This window comes from Colletotrichum jinshuiense, chromosome 7 (assembly GCF_051148585.1).
Source record: "Colletotrichum jinshuiense chromosome 7, complete sequence".
NCBI lineage: Eukaryota > Fungi > Ascomycota > Sordariomycetes > Glomerellales > Glomerellaceae > Colletotrichum > Colletotrichum jinshuiense.
This window is the reverse complement of record NC_139314.1, coordinates 2,358,661-2,379,903: the sequence shown is the minus strand read 5'-3', so window position 1 is coordinate 2,379,903 and position 21,243 is coordinate 2,358,661. Positions and strand designations below refer to the sequence as shown.

Below are 21,243 nucleotides of genomic sequence, written 5' to 3'. Positions count from 1 at the left end.
AAAGATAATCGAATGCTTTAATCGCGCGCCAGTGCTCCATGACGCCAAAGATAGAATCATATTGCACCATCGCCCCATTTCGAAACTTTGGGATATACATTTGATGTTCCCGGGCATTTCTTACTCAACGTCGAAGACGAATGATTTCGGCGCAACAAAGAAAAGTTTGCAACTGGAAACAAGCAAGCCGGAATCTCGGACACTGGAAGTGGACCTGAGAGACAAAATGATACTCAGCTTGCCACTAACTTATGCGACTTGACAACTGATACCGAATCTATTTCCTGACTTCAAGCAGTCTGTAAGCCTGACGATTTCTATTGGCCAGCCAATACAAAGCTAAACATCCCTCTCCCTAAGACATTAAAACCTCAGGCATGTACAGTTCGGGCATCGCGGTACACAACCGCCATGTCCATGCCGCCGACAATGGCAAAACCAGAGCCAGGCCTTATAGGAATTGACCAAGGTATATATAGAGCCCGCATTGAGAGCTTGGATCCTCGTCTTGGAGGAACCGGCTTGGTGGGTCAAAACAAGAAATCACCGGCGCCTGGTCCCTGATCCAGGTACTTGCTAACCCGAACATCCTGGTGTGTCATAGCCTTGTTCTTGGAGGCCGCATTATGATTTTGCGTACGGGTTTCACCGACGTCTTCAAACATACTTTCTAATGCCTCACCCCAAGGCCATCGTCGGTGGTGCAGGCCAGGTCAGCAGGGCACATAAGTACGGACTCGCATGCGGGACCCTCCAGGCGGCTCTAGCCCCACCAGTCTCTTCCCTATAACCAACTTCAACCTAGCAGTACGTACCTACCTCAATAACCAACCAAACCAAACAACTCATATAAGTAAAGTACGTTATATAGAAGACTGCAACCCAACAGAGTATCTTCTTTAAAAAGGAAGCAAGCCTGGTTATCTACGTTTGTCGTGGGAACTAGTCTTGTAACTCGCATGTTTTTCTGTAAGAAGATGACGTTATACAACCTAGTTTATGTGTCTCCAATTTTTCACAATTTTGGCTGATATATTTACTGGACCGAATTGTAATCCTGTCAGGTTTCTTAAATCTTACGCCCTTTTTTAAATAAGATCTCACTACTCATGCCCTATGCCCAAGGTTATACATTTGAAGCTCCGAGGTCTTTATGTGAAGGGTCTTAATATCTCAAGTATAAGTTCCAACAATATTCAACCGCTATTCGGTCGACTTATTTTTGGCTGCCCCCCTTAGGCTTCTCTCAACCTTCCTCTTATCCCGGTTCTCTGAACTCAATGGCCGGAGTTCAGCCATAGGATACACAACCCAAGACAAATCATCCGTGCTAATTGGAGCACCGCCCAGCAAATATGGTATAATGCACTCCTTGAGCGTTTCTTTTTGCCGTTAGTAATGTAACGTCGACTCCACGATTAGGAGGACAGGAAGCTTACCCCAAGAAAGGCGAACTAAGTCAGCGAGGTTGTAAGCAAATAGCTGAAAGAGGAACGTGACGATGAAGACAGGCAGGATGATTATGCCGACAACAACGCGGATGCTGTTGATCAAGCGCATGAATTTCTTGTTTTTGGCGTCATTATTTTGGCCGCCACCGTCGGGTTTGTAACGGACCTTCCTGTTTGATTTCTTATTATACTCGCTGTTGGACCCATCGTTAAACCTACGGCTGGCCTTGTTGCCGATCTCGCTGGCAACCTCCCCTTTGCCTCTGTCCTCGGCTCCATCTTTGTTTAAGACAGAGAATGCCACTGAGACCCTACGGGCCGGAAGCTCAACCAGCAGATACGCCAGCCAAAACCAGACGTGCCACGAAATGTCATTAGTATGAGAATTAGCTTGGTGGCTTGTCAGTGAAGTTTCATTCTCGAGGCGTTCGTCGGATCTTCCGTTAGATCTTTCCTGGGTGGAGTAGTAGCTCTCAGCCGCTGATGTGCCAGATGCTTTTGCCGTTGAACTGTCTTGTATCTTGCCCTTCTCTGCATCGTTTCCGGAGCTCTTCCGTCGCATTTGCTTCCTCTTGTACCCTCCAGCCAATGTGCTACTCTTCATCTTGGCCCTAGAATAACTGTCGATCACCCTCGTTGTTTGTTCCACAATGGCGTTCAGTCGTTTGGCGTTGGACAGCGCCACGACCGTGACCACGAGCGCCACGACGGAGCAAATGACCATGGGTATCAGCACATTATCCGGTGGCGCATCGCTCATGCTGAATATGCTGGCCGCGAAGCCGAGGGGCAGAAAAACTACCGTCACGTACGTGAAGAACCGGATGTTCTCTGCACCACGCAGGCTCAGATCGTCGCGGACGTGTTGCTGGCTTGTTATCAACCTCTCCTTCAGGGAAATGATATTGATATGGAGATTCTGTAGGTCCCTGATGCGGCGGCCCGTCGTCCCCTCTAGCTTCCTGATGAACGTGCGGTACTTGCGCTCGTCGTTGCGCGTCCAGCGCGGCTTCTCGTGGCCCCGGTCTTTCTCACGCATCTCCCACTTGGAGACAATCGACCGTACCTTGGAGAGATCCTCGTCTACAACCTGGAGGATGTATTGGTACTTTTGCCACTGCACGCTCGAAGAGAAGTAATCGTCGCTGGTAAAAATAGATGACGAGACTCCGCCGTATTCGCCTTCGACTTCGCGCCTGACTATATCGAAGATGGCTGTGGAGCTTTGAACGAGCTCCTTTAGAATTCTGTCGAAGAGATGCAGTTCGAGAACCTTTCTTTGCCGCCAGCATTCCTGCTCCTGAACAAGATCCTGCTTGCTACCCCAAGGGAAGTCTCTAGTGTTTGGCTCTGTATTGAGCCTCCATCGCGGGTAACCCTTACCTCCTGGGATATATTCAATGAAGTGACATGTCCAATACCTGTCGAAAAAATCACCCAGGAAGCGATATCCCATTGAAGCTCGCAAGAGCTTCTTCTTGGGGCTAACTAGATGAACATCTGTGTCCGACAAGTAGACTCCCAGTGAGTGCTTGTAGTTCTCATCCACCAGCCGGTAGAAACTCAGATGTAGTTCGCTCTCCCAGTGGTTGAGAACAATCGTCGTTTCGTCGAGGAAGTGATTTTCATAGTGACAGTGCCGATCAAAGAAGAGTGAAATGTTTGTCTTCTCTTTGACAGGGCTAACGGAATAGCAGATTAGCGCTCTCTCTGGTTGAGCATCTGGCAACCAGATGAATCTCTTCTTCGCATTGTCGGCTGTTCGGCGCCATGCCAAATTTTTCCAGAAATCAAAGTTGGTCCTAGACCGCTGTATCAAGAACGGCGCTTGCTGTTTACTGAGATGATTCCGCTTCGGGACATCCACAAACCATATAAATGTGTTGTAGTTGTAGTCGAGTGCATTGAGTGGCTCCGGTCCAGGCCATTGCCCACTATTCTCCATGTCGGAAAATTTCTTCTTGTATGAACGGGCTCCCTTTAAAACAACGCCGCTGATAGTATCGGCCGCGTCTGACTCCTGTAGATCCTCCACATCCTGTTTCAACTCTTCTGAAGTGAGGTGGTCGACCGTAAAGAATGCTGGATAATTGTACAGCCATTCTTCCCCCAGTTCAATGACGCTGCTCTGATCAAACAGCGTGTTAAAAGGCATGCTCTTCTTCATAGATATCGCTTCAGATCTCTTCCATTTGAAAGCATCGACTGCGGGCGATTGTTGTTTTTTCTGTGGGTTGAGTATATGTGCAAGCTCCTCAACTAGGCGTTGGGCGGTCGGGTCCGCAGACCATGATTGTGGCGGCGGCTGGGTATCCTTATCGAAACTGTTCTTGAGCGCCAAGTCGATCTTTCGGCAATGTGTAAGCAGAATATAGGGTATTTCGAAGCTGGCGTGGAAGTAGAACTCTCGTTCTGCTCTACTCAGGGGAAGCGTTGGGTACTCGGTAGCACTGTCCAAAGATCCATAAAAGAGGCCGTTTGGGCCAATTGTCTGGAGCAGAACCCCGAGAGAAGACCTGACAAGATCTTGCGGAGACTGTTTGTTGACTGTCCTATTCCTAGTCCCAGCCATGATTGCCAGCGCGTAGCGAATCGAGTCATCCCACCGGGTCTCCAAATTCTCAGCGTGGTATATCTGTGCCTCCATTGTGTTCTCCCATAACTCCTCAAACGATGTGTTCCGCAAGAAAAAATTCCACTCGACACCATAGAATAGAGCGGTGTCACTGGCATGGAACAGGAATCGTGTCTTGCGAGATGTTCTGGTTGTTGCCAGCATGCGTTTCTTTGAGACATCATTCTCGGTTGTGAATCTTTGCAGGATTTCCCTTTGTGTCTTGTTTGGGTCTTCAAAAGCATGTCGGCTTGACTGCCCAGGCCGATCCGAGATTTTGTCTTTCTCCCTGTTCGTGGGACTAGAAGCAGGGCTCCTATGCGCTTCGCGGCCATCTTGCCTTGGACTTGCATCGAAAGGTTGTCGTAGGTCATCGTTGAGAAGCTTCAACGCCCTCCAAATCCATACGTGCTCGTTTAGCCTGTACTTGTCACAGTCATAGCCTTCGACCTGTGCGTGGGGCCAGACATAACAGCGACGCTTGTCGAGCTTTTCAAGCGACAAGATCCAGTCCATAGTAACACCTTGAATAAATCTTCGTGCAATGCCGAGGTCGTCTTGCTTCTCGAACTGTCTGGCGAAATCGAACGCTTTGATGATGTGAAATGCCGCGTTGAGGACAGAGTTGTTCGGTATGGAGGAACGCTCGCTGTGATGGATGATATTCCCCGTCGGCCAGAGGCTTTCCGCGAAGCCGTTTGATTCCTCATGTGCCTTAGACAGCCATCTCAAGTGGCCCCGACAAACTGTATCAATTCTATTTCGCATCGACTCATAGTAACTCTTGAGGTCGGACTTCAAAAGAGTGTCCATGCGGCTGCGGATATCAAGGAGAAATTGAAATGAAAAACTAAGAAATATTAGTAACATACATCCGAATCAAAAGTGAATATGTACAAAACTAACAAACTTGCAGATGAAGATACAAGGTGTCCGGAAATATCGCCACACGTCAAAGCAATCGTCACAGGTCTTCCGTTTTCTCTCTCGACAGGAATGGCACAAACTGATAAGATGTGCTCAAGCTTCCGACGAATGACAAAGTCGATATGGCAGATTGAGCTGTCTGGAGGTCGTTTATCTGGTGGCTGTTGGTGTTCCAGTTCCGCCGATGAAGTCGATCCCAGTTGTTGACTTCCAAAATTTCCAGAGTTGGCCTCGAAGACGTCTTCGGCTGGTTTCTCATGCTGAGAAGGAAAGAATGATGTGAACGGCTCTGATATCAGATACTTGCTAACATTCGCTGCGGCTGATTGCACCAGAACGTCCTTCCAGTCGATGTGGGACCCAGGCAAATGCAACATTCTATAAGCGGTGACGACCTCGACTACTGCGCCGCTTTTCAAAGTCTCCTCCAGAAGCGGTTCTTCATCCTTCATATTCCACTGAATGGCTTTGCCATTCAAGAATACTGAGATTGCAACTGCGACAGCCCCTGACTTTATTGGTGGAGCCGTCTGAAACGAACTTTCCACTGGTGTTCCAGTCTTGCTCTCAATGTCGTCTTTCGTTGATTCGCCCTGGGGCTTTTTTGCCGTGTCGTTTCCCTCCTTCACCTTCTCTTCCGGCTTGTTATTTGGCAAAGGACGCACAATAACCAGACCGAAACCGTTCGGTCCGAGTTTACAGTCTTGTCCAGTTTGGCTCTCATTGAACGCGTAAGATTGATCCACATAATCCAAATCTCGAATGTGCATATCTTTTTTAAAAAGAAATGGGACGGTTAGATCGTCTTTTCCAGTATTCTCCACAAGACACTGCTGTAAGAGTGTTTGTTCGTGGACAATCCATTGTATGGTGAGCTTGGAGTTTTTGTCGTCGTCGACGAATTCGTACCGTGGCCATCTGTCGTGGACGTAGCCTAAATGACGAGGTTTTTTGAGATTCATACCTGACACTTGCAGGCCATAGGTAATATGTTGTCGATCTTCATCCCAGCTAAGCTTCATGAGACTGCGTGCTCTCGAATATAAAAGCACTGGCTCCTCCGTGTGGATATGGTCAGCGGAGAAAATTCCAGAGCGACCGGCGCCAAGGTAGCTGCTGAATTGCATCAAATCTCCATAAGCACTGACACTGGCTGTGACCCCACTGTCTCCGAATGAGCAATGGCTCTGCTTGTTTGAAGCATCCTCCCAGGCACTGATTTTATCGTCCTCTGGCTCGAATATGGCAAGCTTCTCATCGGCGCCAGCGGATGGGCCTGCCAACCATCAATATGTTATTATCTGACGCAACACCATAGCTTACCATAAATAAACCTCTGGATTTCATCATCTTCGACTTTGGGGGCATGAGAGGTATCCCAGAATGTTATCTTCTCGGTTTCCGATGCAGAGTTGGTTGATACAGAATCCCCATCATCATGGCCTGACATTGTCGCGCTAGGGCGAGCCGCGACCGTAAGCTCGCAGGTTTTTCCGATGTAGTTCCGTGGGTCAGAAGGGCTCACCTTTATCTAAATACCTGTGACCAAGTGCGCAATATGGCCGTATGTTGGGCTGAATAAAAAGATGTCAGAGGGAAACACCATTTCCAAAATCCCTATATGACCATTGCTTTAGAGCCAAAAACAATTTTTGAGACCCGTATATGCAAACTTCCTGAATAGTGTTAGTAGCTTAAACAAGATTGGCTGGACCGAACCCTGGTTTGCTATCGGCTTTGATAGCCCGTCCAGTGTTACGCTGTGCAAGACAATGGAGTGAGACCTAACATGCAGCCAAGACTCCATGACAGCCTCGCCATTACGCCTCTGAAGCATGCGGGGGCCGCCGCAATTAGCGCGTAAGATTACCTACGGGAAGCCAAGTATTCATGCCATGTTATCTTGGACAAGTGGTTAAGAGACGCCGTATCTCTTGGATTTTCGTAGTCGATGCTGCTATGATTCGCACTTTGTTTTGCCTGTTACCATGCTACTGTTCTTATCAAAATTTATTCTCTCTTAGTGCACATGCAGGCACAAGATGCAAGCCGGTTGACCTCCATCAAACGGTAGCCGGCTGGAGAAGGCAGAGGTTTAGATACCGACCGATCTTGTAGATCTAGGCATTTATATGAAAACATTATATAGTTAGTGGAGGCGTAACTGTGGTTTGGCCTGCCCTACTTTATGAGTAGTTGGTTATGACGTGCACTGGAGTGGGACATATGCCACAAGCGGAGCAAACGACCAAACCAGTATATGTCGCGACATAAGCACACTATCCGGAATTAGACTTTAAGACTTAGTTTTATGTAAGGTTTTTTAAGTTATCTTAACACCTAAAATCTTCGATATTTCTTTTTATAGCAGTGATCAGTATCAATAAGCTCTTGTTGCAAGAACTGTCACTGCTGTTGATAGATTCGTATTTTAAGCCAGGTATTAAACATAAATCCTTTTCCCCGTAGCTTCGTTCTCAGAGGAAGGTATTATGTAGGATATTGGTGACAACCTCAACTCCTTATCCCTGGTCTGCGTCCCTGCGGACAAGCTGCTATGCTGCTGATCCCAGTATTTGAGTGCTGAGTCCCTGACAGACTGCCAGTGGCAATAGGCTTCTAAAGCCCCTTAAAGTAACGGCCTCTAAGTTATAAATCTAAAGGTTTAGGCAATAGGCTTCTTTCGGATTATCAGGAACGCTGATTTGTCCAAGATGGATAAATCGGCAACATCACTAAAAACCGCCCAGATGAGGTATAGTTCTGGGTTTCTGATACCTGGGAACCTGTCGCTGCTCAAGTTTTTTGCAGCTGGGAAGGACAGTATTGCGAGATATGTCCGAGGGAGAGTCAAGAAGCCATTGCGTGCGACCTCAAAGTAGTGAGCTGGAGAAACAATATGGTATAGATGACGAGAAATAGGCCGAGACGACACTTGCTCAAGGTGGGGCGGGGCACCTGCTTCATACCTTTGAAATCCAGTTTTAAACGATGACGGCTGAGATACTAGGCGATTCAACAATCCTGATGCTTTCTGAAACTTGAATCCTATAATTCCCACTCTTCCTTCAATGCCAAAATTAACCAACGCTGTCAGCTAACGCGGCTGCCTGTTTGATGCCCATGAAACGCCTGATACCTCGTAATTGCCCTATTGCCCATGACCTGACACTCGTTACATTCGACCCCTCTTGCGATACAATATATAAAGGCCATATCATTGAAGTTGCACCTATAAGAAGTCTATGAGTTGGTGGATTGGATCATCATGCGAAGCAGCACTTACGTGGCGAACCAGAAAGATTAAGGGTAGAAATACAGATGTCGGTTGAAAGATTCCGAATAACAGATAGACTGTTAGACCGCATCATGCGTTTCAGTAACTCGTCTTCAAAGCTCTGCTCATCGACGTAATCCAGAATGATCCGGTTAGTCAGTATCCCGAGAGATCGCCAGTTGTTCCAGACTTGCGCACCCCAGACTGTGCTGTAAATATGACGTTTTCCATTGAAAGAAGTATCAGGAGAGCAGTCTATTATGTCCAGCTCAAGGTATCTCCTGTGGGACTGCAAAGAAGCCCAGACCTGTAGATCGTTGTCAATGTCGAGGGCCGCTCGGCAAATCGCGTCCGGATCGGTCGCTTGTTGGTTCTTGATGGCTGCTCGTAGATTGACGATCTGGAAGCCTATCACTGCCAGCGATCCTGGACGAATACTGTTGTAGTACGTACCGAGTCGACTGGCCTCGAAATCCGTGGTCACCTCGACCAGAGCCGGTGGGATTCGCACACCTCGTTGTATACAGGCTTGAATCTGGGGGGCGAACTTAGCTTCACCGGAGAAGACAATAGCCATGTAGGCATTGAAGCTCACAATTTGATTGCGAAATTGTATGTAGAGTTGTATACCAAGATCTCGACTAAACTGGTCCTTTCCCCGGAGTTGTAGCAGGGCTGTTGCCCCCTCGATGTGTGCAGCCCATGCGTGACTGTCACTCCAGGTTTCAAAGGTAATTGTCTTTTGTTGTCAGGTTCCAAAATAACTTCCAAATCCGCGCACGGATGAAGAGAAGGGACGGAAATACCGCAAAGAGCCCCAATAGGAGAATCGCCATAAGTGTTGAGTCCGCCGTTGCTTGAGTGGGGTTACGCAAGGCAAAGTTTGTGCCCTTTAAGGCCTGTCCATACCGCTCGTTGGCTTGAAGCACCATTGCCGGGGCATTGAAAACGTTAGATATGGCGGCCATGCCAACTGCTTGGATTACTGCTCGGATCACATTGCTAGGATGATCCTCTGAATATGCGTGTGCAAGCCAGGCCTGGTATGTATCGCAGAAAGGCGGGCCGGTGGTCGTGTAATATGCAAAAAAGAAGTTAGCCGCGCACTCTTCAATGGGCTGGCATATTGAGTGGGAAAAAGTTGGCGGAGGCAGGTCTGTCGAGTGGCAATGCGATGACACTGGCGTGGCTGCCGAGAGGTGGTTGTCTGTGGATGCTGTGGGGGGTGTTGGTTGTTGGTGGCGGTCAACGTCGTTTGCAAACCTCCGTTTGATTCGTTGAGATTCGTCCCGAAACAGAAGCTCAGTAAGACTCCGATAGCCGGGACATGGCTTCTTCCTCATCTCGCACTTGAGACATGTTGGTCTGCGTTGATCACACTGTCCTCCGATTGCTATGTTAGGCACTTTGCCGAAGGAGATGAACTGGTTCGGGAAAGCACATGCCTTGATCTTGCGTTGACGGCATCGCTGGCAACCTTTACTTAGCGCCCCGTAGTAAACCATGGTGAAACGGAGTTGGGCCGAAGACGCCCAAATCCGTGCTATGAAGGATCATATAGACGTGTCTTCAGACTATGTAGTTACTAAGCCTTAGGCCACAAATTCGCCCCCTGGGTAAAGCGTTAGGCAGGGCTAACGCAAAAACATACCAGTGAAAATGCTTAGAGGAGGGTTTTAGAAATTCCACCTGCGGTCAGATCTAAGCCAGGCTCCAAGTCGGACACGGACACGGGATCATTAAAGATGTGAGAGCCGCTCGAGCAGGCATCGAACGGTCGAGAAGCGGCAGCGGGTCAGTGGGGGGATCGCTTCAGCTCGCAGTCGTCACCTGTATTAGGCCTAGCACCAATTCTATCCATTCGGTGATTGGTCCCTACTGATTTGGTCATCCCTCTTCGGAAAGATGCTGGTGGGCCGTTTTCGGGGCCGTTTTGCCAATCACGCTTCACCCTGTGCGCCATCCGTAGTGGCCTTTCCTTCAAAGACGAGTGCATCACATGGGCATGATTGATATAAAGACCGATCAAGTGCTTTCCGTAGTCCGTTTGTGGTTTGAAGTATGTTTCTGTGCAGAAATTTCTGAACTGGTATCGTCCATCGTACTATCTGACCTTGTTTGGCGGGTTTCCTGCAAAGTCCCAAAGACATCATGACTGACTCCGCAACCATCGTGGTTCCGACTCCTATGGAGAAAACATTCCGTGCCTACACTCCCCAACAAGGCGCAATCTACGCTAAAGGCCGGCCAGGCTATCACCAGAGGCTGTACAAAAATATTATTGACCATCACACTTCAACGGGCGGCAAGCTCGACACACTCCTCGACGTCGGCTGCGGCCCGGGCATCGTCGCCCGCGAGCTCGGTCCGCAATTCGCACGGGCCATCGGCCTGGACCCCGCCGCGGGCATGATCGCCACAGCCCGGTCACTCAGCGGGGCCTCCTCGACCTCCGAACCGATCCGCTTCGACGTATCCACCGCCGAAGAGCTCGGCTCGAACCTCTCCCCGCCCATCCCCGACGCCAGCATCGACCTCATCACCGCCGCCACCGCCGCGCATTGGTTCGACATGGCCGGCTTCTGGGCCGCCGCCGCCCGCGTCCTCAAGCCCGGTGGCACCGTCGCCATATGGACCGGCAGCACCAAGCACATCCACCCGTCGACGCCCAACGCGGAGCGCATTCAAAACTCGGTGCAAGCGTTCCGTAAGGAGCACTTGGCACCCTTCATGGCGCACGGCAACTTACTGGGCGAGGCCATGTACGAGACCCTCCCGCTGCCGTGGACGCTGGAGAAGCCGGTTCCCGAGCTGGATGAGAGCACCTTCGTCCGGAGGGACTGGAACAAAGACGGCGTGGTGGCGGAGAATGAGGAGTTCTTCATGGGCCAGCACACGATGGACTTGGACTCAATAGAAAAGTTCGTGTGCACGGCGAGCCCGGTGACGCGATGGCGCGAGGCGCACCCCGACGCCGTTGGCACAGAACGGGACGTGGTAAGGATACTCAGGAGGGAGCTCGAAAGGCACCTCCACGACGCAGGGGTAGAGAAGGGGAAGGAACTCGTCACAACAGGGGTGGCTGGAGTGCTTTTGATGGTGAAGAAAAAGGCGTAGAACAAGGTGGTCTGGCCGGGAAGATGTCTCGACCGTCGCAGGGACAGAGGGTGCGGGCCAATTGCAGGTCAAAAGCTTCACAGAGACAATGCCATTGAATATGCAAGAGTCTCGAAGCGGCGAAGGAGCCTAGTCGATCAAAATCACATCGGGGGGTCTTGGTGACGCCGAGAACGCCGAGAACGCCGATTGTTTGTTTGTTTGCTAGAACGATTTCAGTATACTTGTCTATTGGATAATGTGATGCATGTTTGCTTCTGTGCACCATCGGGGGACTCCCAATTCGGCCATTTGTCTGTTGGGGCTGGCTAGAACACCCATACGGTCTGCTGTGCCGCTTAGTTGGAAATCCATAAAGGGCCCTCATCAGAGTCCAGCTGTTCACCGTCGTCTTGCACTACCACACCTCCTAACTATTACCCCTGAATTCATACCATATCCAAACCACAGCTACCATGACCAAGAAAGATACCCCAGATGCCGGCCAGATTGACTGGAAGGAGGCCTTCCTCTTCTTCTATTGGGACGTCAAGAAGCATCGCGGCGGCCGATTCAAGGAGGGATACATTACCGACAGACTGGTCGTGGAATTCTTCACACAGAGCAGGCCGCCAATGGCCTCCTCGGCCGGAGATTCCGTTCCACGGTCTTGGGACTGGACCCTCTACCGCCTCATGAGAGCCTTGCGGCTCCAACTTGGTAAGCCATGGAATTGCCGATACGATCTCCGCTCCAAGACTCCAACTAATACGTGACAGGATTCGACACTGCGCCGGAAACAACCGCAGACGGCTACGACTGGCTCGGCAGCGGACGCGGGCCCCGTGATACAGAGCCCCCCTTTGTCGACTGGGTGCGCCTTGAGACCCAGACCCACGTCATGTTCACCTATGCGAACAACACGGTCGACCGGTTCCTCACTCACCTGGCGGTCGATGTCTACGGGCCGCTCTCCCAGAAACCGGACTGGAGATTCTCCAACAGCCACGCCATCAACCCATTCTTGTTGGAGTTCCAAAAGGCCCACGGCGTCAAACAATGGGGCGTGCCCATTCCCATCCCGGCAGCGACCGAGGGCCTGGAGGGGATCTCTTGGCCGGAGACCCCCGTGCTTGCGAGCAAGGCGGGCCTCGCGCACTACCCAGGCGACCCCATCCGCTTCGGCATCTCCCTCGAGTCACTTGATGGGATCAGCAAAGCCACCCTCGAGGTTCCAAGCGACGGTGTCATGAACATCCGGCTTCTGAACTTGTCCAAGAGGTACTACGTAGCCATGCTTCGGTGGGTGGGCGCGATGCGCCAGACTGGAAAGTTCACATCGCTCTCGGACCTGCTGAGTGCCCAGTTCAGAGAATGGTCCATTTCAGCGGGAGATGGTCATGATGAGGAGACCTTGGTTGTGGCGAGAAACATGTGGGAAGCGTACAGGAGCGTTGGCTTGCAGCCGATCGAGCTTAAGCCTCCTGGGGAAGATAAGGCAACCAAGAGCCACCAGAACGGAATGCGTAATGGTGGTTACTACGTAGAAAGGCCGTCGATGTCCTCTTCGTTTGCTTCTTAGTGAGGGAAACCCTCGGCTTGGGGGAAGAAATGTAACGCGGCATCGTTATTATGATTCGAGTGCACGCGGTTAGTTCTAGGAGGACGCGGGGGAGGCGGATGGCGAGAGGTTTTGTAGATGTCATTGCTCATTCGAATCCCAATGGGAACATTAATTAGGTCATAATCTTCCTATCCACTTCCGACAACCAATGCGGCCTTTCGCATCAGTCTCTCACAACAGGCTTCAGGTAAACATTCAACGAACCCTTCTCCCACAGGGTATAAATCTTCTGCCTCTCCATCCAATCACGGCTATCGTCCGCGAGCACCAGATCAAAGCTCCAAAGCAGCCGCGCCAATATGATTCTCATTTCCACGTACGCCAGACTTTTCGCGCGTTGTTAGCTCATGCACGCCAAACTGATGGAAAGGAGGCCGGACAAAAACTCACTTTCTTCCTAGGCAATTCCGGGGTCCGATGTGGAAAGGCTGCAACGCATCCTTGCGATCCGAGGCGTACTCGGCGTCTCCCAGGAATCGTTCCGGGTGGAAGAGGGATGGGTTCTTGAAGTTCTTCTCGTTGTGGTACATGGCCCATTGGTGGATGGCAACCGTAGTCTACAAGGGGTGGGAGCGCACTGGTCAGCCAACGTGATCCATCAAACACGACGGCTACTGGGACCCATCATGGCCGTTGAGTTTGGGGCCGCAGAGTCTAGACTCACATCTTCAGGGACGAATTTCCCAGCAATGGTCGCTCCGCCCTTGGGAACAATTCTGGGAAGCCCGGTGGGAACCGGCGGGTAGACCCGAAGCGTCTCGTCGAGGCAGGCTAGCATGTACGACAGCTTGTTGACGGACGTGAGGTCAATCTCCTCTCCCGACTGGAACGTCGTCCGGACCTCGTCCGTCAACTTCTTCATCTTCTCCGGGTTCTTCAGGAGCAGGTACGTGGCGCCCGAAAGAAGAGTCGCCGTCGTCTCGGAGCCGGCGATGATGAGAATGCCGGCGTTGCCCTCAAGCTGTTCCAGCGAGTAATTCTGCCAAAAAGAAATTGCCTCCAGTCAACATACATTCCCATTCCTTTTACCAAGAAAGGCAGACGGGATTTCTTCCATAACAGGCAGCAACTTACCCACTCGTCCTTCTTCTTCAACAAACCCTCCATCAAATCCGCCCTTGGCTCGTTCTTGCCAAGCTCGATTCTCCTCTTCAATTTCTGCATCGTCATGTCCAAGTGCTCCATCCTCCGCTCCGTCATACTCTTGGTCGACATCACCGCCATGATAAAACTCTTCAGGGCCGAGAAGTAGTTCGCAATTTGGAACACCACGCCGAGCCTGACCATCTGGAATATCGTACGCACCCATGGGTGGTAGTTGCCTTCCTCGAGGCACCCGAACGGCTCTCCGAAGGCAAGGTCCCCGATGATGTCAAAGGTGCAGTAGTTGTACCACAGCGTCAAGTTGACCGGCTTTTCGGCCGCGACTCCACTGCTGTAAGGGGATGTGACTTGCTCCTGCAGCCTCTGGATGAACAAGTCGACGTACTTCATAATCACAGGCTCCTGCTCCCTCAAGCTCCGGTCGCTGAACCCGTGCGACATCTGCCTCCGCAGCATCGCATGTTCCGGGCCGGGCGCGGTGATGATATCCCTCGGCCGATCCGTGATGGGCCGGTAGAAGGTATCCGCCTTTTCGAACGACGGCAGCGGCGCCCCGCCGGCGCCACCGCCGGTCCGGTGCCCGAAGATCTCCTTCCACGCCGACGGGTCGGCGAAGGCGAGCTCGTCGGGCGCAATGCGCACCACGTCACCGTACTTTTGGTGCAGGTCCAACATGTCGAAGGGGAGCGTGCCACGCGCGAGTCTGTAGCAGTACGTCGCGCGCGTGGCGCGCATGAGCAAGGGCCCCGGATACCGGCGCAGGGGGTGCAGGAAGAGGTTGTAGAATATGCACGAGACAACATAGATTGATGTCTATTTGTACCCAACAGAGGAAAACTGTTAGCAGCTGTTTTACGTGTAACTGGCGTGCAGAATAGGAGCTTTCTGTTCTGTGGTGAAAAGGATGGAACTTACAAGACCGAAGCCAAGGCACAAGGCCTGGATCATTGTAGTGAGAACTGCCATCTTGATAACAGCGCACCTGGACTCAATTGAAGATCAAGAAAGGTACGAAAATAGTTCAAAGAGCTTGGTTGAATGAGTTCCTCGACTTCCTCTGGGGAATCATTGTGGGTTTTCATACTTTCGACCTCGACTGGAGCAACGAGGCATCCACCAAGTGGCCCACGCGTCCGCGAAACCGAACCAGCCAGCCTGCATTGCCAGCCCCATGCCGAGTACGAAAGCAACGCTTGACGTTTCAAGCGACCAATTGCTTCGAATCCCTGGCCTTCGAAAGCCGGGGAAGAAGCAAGCACTGGCCCTGTGCCCAACCGACGCTGATGGGCATCGGACGAAAAGCGCACAAACCCTCCCGCGACCAACGCGGCGAGAGGTTCTCGGTCAATCACATCGTTGGAGCCGGGAATGGCTGTCTTCCCCGGCCCTAGGTTTCAAATGTTTAGCTCAAAGGTCGAGTTGTGGCCTGGGTCCACGCTGCTATCGGCAACTCCTTTCTGCCCGCTATACGAAGCCTGGCGAAAACGAGAACGTCGAACACCCACAACCTACCATTTCATGCACTAGGCCGTCGGTGCTGACAGTTTGTTCAGTCGACAAAAAGTTTCTGTCTCGACGTAGCATGTGCTTTGCCGATTCGCTCTAGTTCATCTTAAGTACGGCAATACATCCAATTGGCCGTTTGGAAGGACCGTTTGAGTTGCCAACGCTATCCAAAGATTTCGATTACATGCGTTGAGCTGTAAGCCAAAGCGGCGTAATCGAATCCTCAAACAATGTCTCCCGGTAAAAGGCATTGTGACCGTTACTATCCGTCACAAGACAGGAAAGGAAAGAATGTCATGGGAAACTGAAGATCTCTACAAAGAGTTTGCATTATTCCTGACAGCCGAAACAGAAACAAAATTAATACACCACTCCTCGTGGTTTTATGAATTCCTGACACTGTCTGCTGTCACTTGAAACTCGGATTGTGCGAATACAGACCCTCGGTTGAAATAGGAAATGTACTATTTAGAAACAATACAGCAACTACTTGACGGTCGGAGAAACCAACATAATCGATGAGACTTTAATCTTCTGACTCTTGTTTGATTCTGCCAGGGTTGTTGCTAAGCACGGCTTGGGCGGCTTTGAAAGGTCTCTGGAGAACAGTGCGATTGGCACCGGTCGCAGAGTCATGCACAACTGAGGACTCGTTCTTGGCATCCGCATTTGCCTCTTTTTCTTTTGAAGGTTGAGCTTTGCGTTGTATCGCTTTCTTCCGCCCAAAACGACGCGAACGTTCGGCCGCTCTCTGTTTTCCTCTAGTCTGGTTGGGTTGTTGTGGCAGATACTGGAGATGCTGCAATTTTCTCTTGACACCAGGACAATCGCTAGGGGTGCCAAATACTTGTGACCCAGGAACAAGTTGAACTGGTACTCCTGCTCGAAGAATTGTGGAAGGATCTTGAGGCAAATTTGCGTCTTCAGAATATCGATAAGTCCGCCAGTCGGGGTAAGATATGTTTTTCACTCCCTGAGCCACTCTCAGGGCGAATTGCTTTGTGTGAGGAAGCCTCATGATGTAAGACCCATTTCTGACCCAAGCGACGACCCAGCAATTATTTGATTTGATTGGTGCTTTGTTCTGTCGCCCGAAAACGAGGAAATCAAAGTCCAATTGCCTCCTATTTGATCCCTTCAAAAGCAGTCGCTTGGGGCATGAGTCGTAAATGTGGCCCCTCACGTTGCAGAGCGGGCATGCGTCAATGAATCCTTGATTGTCCACCGGACCAATGCATTCATGGACTTGATGTCCTTCCCTCCCACAATTTCCGCAAGTGAGGGGACGATGACTGAGATCCTGATGCTGATTGAGCTGGTAACCTGGGATGGGACCTTGCTGCGGTTGCAGAGCTTGCAGTGAAACTATATTTCGAGTGGATTGTCCCTTCTCCCAAACCCTTTCTCTTTTGGAAATAGCTTGCATCAGATGCCGGTCTAAGTATTGGTGTTGCAAAGCCGGCAGCTTCACTGACGTTGTCTTCTTTCCCAAAGCAGACCTCCCGCCAGCATCGGTATTAAGACGGCCGCCGTCGGCAGCATATGCTACACTCCCGGATGGAGAGGCGTGCCGCCAAATTTGCGGAAACGACATCGACGCCCAAGCAGACTCGGCCCGACGAAGGCCGCCACCGGATGCCAGATGAGACTCCTCGAGAGTAAGACCATGGACATAGCCGGCAGTCACATTCTGGGGCTGTCGATGGTCTTGTCTGCAAGTCAAGTCTGTAACAGTGACCAAGTTGCTGGCGATTGCCCCAATCGAGCAGTTCGCGCCGCGGTGACTGGTAACCACGCAGACGATATCATCATACACCGTCTCGATAGAAGTGTCACCCTTGCGGCATCCATCTGCTTGTAGCCCCAGGCCCTTGACAAGATTGCCGAAGAGGTGGAGATCACCCCGCTTGAAAGGAGCGAAGAGCGAGGAGTCGATAAGGTACACGTTACCCATCACGAACTCGACAGAAAGACTCGACGGAGGACGTGCAGCAGATTCGGGACAGCGGTCGTAGATGACGAAGACGTTGGCTGCAGCATTTGTGACTTTCAGCTTACCGCCATAGGTGTAGATATCACCTTTGGCGGGCGCGGGAAGGTTAGGACCTCCGGCCATGGCGAGGGCGGACTGGTGGTGTTGGTGTGTGTCTGATTGCGTCAGGAGAACAAGAGGAAGCCAAGGATTGAAAAATAGAGATGAAGCAAGACAAGAACAGAAAAACAGCGTTCGAAGCTTGGTGGCAGTCAAGGGCAATGTCAGCGAGAAGATGGGAGGGGGATTCAAGACACTGGGACGATGGAAGTGTGTACCTGATGTGGTCAATGTGGGAAGAGGGTGCAAGGGCTCTAATCGAGCTCGATGATAACCTGACAAAAAGGCAGGAGGCATGGTTGAATGAAGATGGTGCGCTTTGCCTGCCTCCTTCCTCATGCTCTTCAGCTTCTGAGCAGACATTCACTGCTCCGGGCAAGAACGACACTTGGTTCGTGGCAGCGCCGCGTCACGTCTCCATCTAGCAAAATATGCGATTAAAAGTTTCAACGTGTTGCTCGGCAAATAGAGAAACCCCATATGAAAATGCTTCTTTCATTACTGCTCTCCGGTCCGTCGCCCGGGGGGCTATGATACAAATGAAACGGCGCCGACGGACCTTTTTTATATACCCAATGAATGATCCAGAATCACCCAGTCAAACAATCCACCAATGCAACCCGCTGAATCCCCATGAGTCTCTGATGCCGATAATTATACACGCTCGAGGGCAGTGGCCCCCTTCTATCCCTTGTACGCAAGATATGCCCAAAACGAGACAACCATCCACACCACTCTCCATGTCGAGAAACCAATCTCTCGGATAACCCGCCCTAGTGTATTCCTCGAACGCTGCGAGGCTGCTTTCCACGTCAACCGTGGCTTGCCGGTCCCATACAAGTCGTCCTTGAAGATTTCGATTCGCGGGGCGCGGTGCCCACTCCATCCCTGCTTCTTGAGCTTGCTCTTTGGTGGCGGCACAGGGGCAGCAGAGCCGTTCACGTGGAGAGATCCGCTCCTCGTCCGCGACGGCGCGTTAGAGAGGTACCGAGATCCCGATGTCGCTGAAGTCGAATGTAAGCTGTAAGTGCCGTCGTCCTCCATCTTGTCCTTGATCGTGGGGAGTATAGGGCCGGTTGGCTGCTCCGGCTGCAGGGCGAACGGCGTCAGGTTGAGGACTGGCACGAGAAGCGATCTAATGCCAATGGCGACAATGGTGACAAAGATGAGCCCGGCATACTTGGCATATGTCGCAAGCTGGTTCGGCAAAAGGCAGAGGTGAGTCTGCAGTGTCTTCTCCGGGGCCCCAGGCAGCGGCTTGCCATTGGCGTCGACCGGGTTGAATAGGCTGACCATGAGGAAGCCGGGTGTGGGAACGCCCATGGCCATGCTTATGCTCTTGACCGTGATTTCGCGGACATTGTCCTTTTCAGGAGAGTGCACAAGTTCGCAGTAGTCGTGGTCGTCGCCAGAGAAAACATGGACGACATTGCCAATGCTCTTCACGACCCTGACCGAGTCTTCCTCGCTCAACACGTTCTGGTATTGGTACCCACCAGAGACCGAGATGGCGTTGCGATGGTCCGGGACGACAGGGCCCTTTTCCCCCCTTGGTGGTTTAGCAGGGGGCCAGTGCTCTCGAGACGGCCCGCAAGGCGTTCCCGGATCTCGGTACAGAGGAACATGGGTGAGAAGGAGCGTGGGAAAGTCGGGCCCATCTTCGCCCGGCGCAATGGTTGGGACGTCCACCTTGGCCGTCTCCAACTCCTCGACCGCGTGCTCGTAGGTAACCCCTTCCGAATCGCCCCTCCAGAACCGCAGCTCCCTCTCCACGGCCTTTCTCTTGGCGAACTTGACATCTTTCAGGAATATGTCCGTCGGCGTGTGGATCGGCTTCAAATCGACTCTCGCAGCTTGGCTTGACGAGCTGGCGCTCAACGACAAGGCGTCGATGGAGACGATGGAGTGGTTGCCGATGACATCGACGCGGTTCACGTCCCCAAAGTAGGAGGCGAAGCGATCCCTGACGGACGGTTTGACTTGGTCTCCGAAGCCGAGGTCATGGTTTCCCGGCAAGCTTGCCACCAATTTGCGTCCTCTCTGCCAATTGCCCGCCTTCGTTCCGCCGAGCGCCCAGTTTTTGAAGAAGAGGTCGCCGAAGCGTTCGTATTCTTTCAACCAAAAGTTGTTGCCATAGTTTTCGTTCCAGTACTTGACGTGTTCTCTCTCGTTCTTGGGCCGTCGACTGACTGCCCACTCGGGATCCTTGAAATCGCCATGCGTCGTCTTCCATTCCCGTCCGCCGTCGAACAGATCGCCGAGGAAGAAGACGGAGTCGGGCCGCAACTGCGATTGAAGTTGCTCGTAACCTCTTCGGAGGTAGTTATCGGTAACCAGATATGTCAGGTCTGACAGGGGCCACGGCCGGCCGGGATAGGAGTGAGGGTCGATAATTTGGGGGTCGGCGACCAAGACGAGGTGGTGAGGGTTCGATCCAGCGGGCTGTCATGCGTCAGCGTGGTGTACTTCTTGCGCGGGTATCGACCCAACCTACCCAATTCTCCCAATTGCTCCAGTCGCAGTCGGCAACGCGACTCCCGAATACCCAGCGCTCGCCCCAGAGCAGCACGAGGAACCAGAGGCACACCAGGAGGTGCGGGAAGCTAAAGAGACGCCGGGCAGTCAAGTTTTGCTTCAACTGCCAACCCGTCTTCCACAACATGTTCGCCGCCAATCGTCGTCCGCGCGTCTGCCAAAAGGCCCAAATTGTTTGAAGCAATCGCACTAGAGCTGCGATGACGGGTTTGAGGCGGGCGCGGAAGCTGGCGTCATTGTGTTGGAAAGGCAAAGAGGCAGACGGCGGCCCCTTGGAGGCGTAGCCGTTGCTGTAAGGCGGAGCCATGCTGTGCGCCCGCCTCCCATTCCCTGCAGCGCTCTCTGTTTCCGACCCGGAACGGTATCGCGCCGCAATCCCGAACGACGGTGGGCGGCTTGCGTGTGCCGGTGTCTGGTATGTGGGCGAGGGTGGGTGCTTCTCTGGGAGCAGCTCGTGGAGTCGTAGTCGGTAGCTTCGTCGGGAATTGGGGGAGGGGCTCAAACGGTTAACATGATACAAGGCTCGCAGGGTATGAAATTCTAAAAGGGGCGGGACGACGCCGGGGCTTTTGAAATGGCGAATGTCGATTTCGACTCAAGGAAAGGGTGGTTATCGTCGGATGGCTATCGGGCGCCTGCGCGTCGGAGAGCTCAGAAACGAAGGGAACCTGACTCTGGAGGAAAGGGAGAAGACGCGTGGCGGCCAAGGAGAAGGAGAGGTGTTCAGCTGCTGGTACGCAATTCACGAATCACGATGCGCATGGGGGGGTGGCCCTGGCATTGAACGAGATTCCGTGCCGAATTCCACAGCGCAAATCCCCGCCGGGGTAGATGTGGCGCTAGGGGGGACTGGAAACGTTGCTGGAAACGGCTGCCAGGCCCACATCTGGTAGCTCAGCTGGGAAGGCAGGTCCACCAGCGACACCCTTTGGTTTTACATGGCAATTAGTGCAATGACGGCAGAGGCCCAACCCGCAAAAAAAAAGTCATAAAAATAACGAAACCCAATGTGCTGCT

The 21,243-nt window shown here is 52.1% G+C and overlaps 6 protein-coding genes across 6 annotated transcripts; 2 read left to right on the top strand and 4 right to left on the bottom strand.

The window, feature by feature from the left end:
* Positions 1–1,392: 1,392 nt before the first annotated feature.
* Positions 1,393–6,442, bottom strand: EsH8_VII_000619 (uncharacterized protein; the record flags this gene model as incomplete). The annotated part of the gene is made up of 3 exons (XM_083270752.1): positions 1,393–4,915; positions 4,972–6,268; positions 6,316–6,442. The coding sequence occupies 3 exons, from the start codon at positions 6,440–6,442 to the stop codon at positions 1,393–1,395; spliced, it is 4,947 nt and encodes a 1,648-aa protein (XP_083128309.1).
* Positions 6,443–10,420: 3,978 nt separating this feature from the next.
* Positions 10,421–11,386, top strand: EsH8_VII_000618 (S-adenosyl-L-methionine-dependent methyltransferase; the record flags this gene model as incomplete). Its single annotated transcript, XM_083270751.1, has 1 exon — positions 10,421–11,386. The coding sequence occupies one exon, from the start codon at positions 10,421–10,423 to the stop codon at positions 11,384–11,386; it is 966 nt and encodes a 321-aa protein (XP_083128308.1).
* A 455-nt stretch (positions 11,387–11,841) lies between these two features.
* Positions 11,842–12,947, top strand: EsH8_VII_000617 (uncharacterized protein; the record flags this gene model as incomplete). The annotated part of the gene is made up of 2 exons (XM_083270750.1): positions 11,842–12,085; positions 12,145–12,947. The coding sequence occupies 2 exons, from the start codon at positions 11,842–11,844 to the stop codon at positions 12,945–12,947; spliced, it is 1,047 nt and encodes a 348-aa protein (XP_083128307.1).
* Positions 12,948–13,152: 205 nt separating this feature from the next.
* EsH8_VII_000616 (cytochrome P450) lies at positions 13,153–15,059 on the bottom strand (the record flags this gene model as incomplete). The annotated part of the gene is made up of 5 exons (XM_083270749.1): positions 13,153–13,315; positions 13,380–13,546; positions 13,654–13,968; positions 14,064–14,906; positions 15,009–15,059. The coding sequence occupies 5 exons, from the start codon at positions 15,057–15,059 to the stop codon at positions 13,153–13,155; spliced, it is 1,539 nt and encodes a 512-aa protein (XP_083128306.1).
* A 1,719-nt stretch (positions 15,060–16,778) lies between these two features.
* EsH8_VII_000615 (uncharacterized protein) lies at positions 16,779–17,715 on the bottom strand (the record flags this gene model as incomplete). The annotated part of the gene is made up of 2 exons (XM_083270748.1): positions 16,779–16,938; positions 17,075–17,715. The coding sequence occupies 2 exons, from the start codon at positions 17,713–17,715 to the stop codon at positions 16,779–16,781; spliced, it is 801 nt and encodes a 266-aa protein (XP_083128305.1).
* Positions 17,716–18,375: 660 nt separating this feature from the next.
* On the bottom strand, positions 18,376–20,533 carry EsH8_VII_000614 (putative lipid phosphatase CDC1; the record flags this gene model as incomplete). The annotated part of the gene is made up of 2 exons (XM_083270747.1): positions 18,376–20,133; positions 20,186–20,533. The coding sequence occupies 2 exons, from the start codon at positions 20,531–20,533 to the stop codon at positions 18,376–18,378; spliced, it is 2,106 nt and encodes a 701-aa protein (XP_083128304.1).
* Positions 20,534–21,243: the final 710 nt, after the last annotated feature.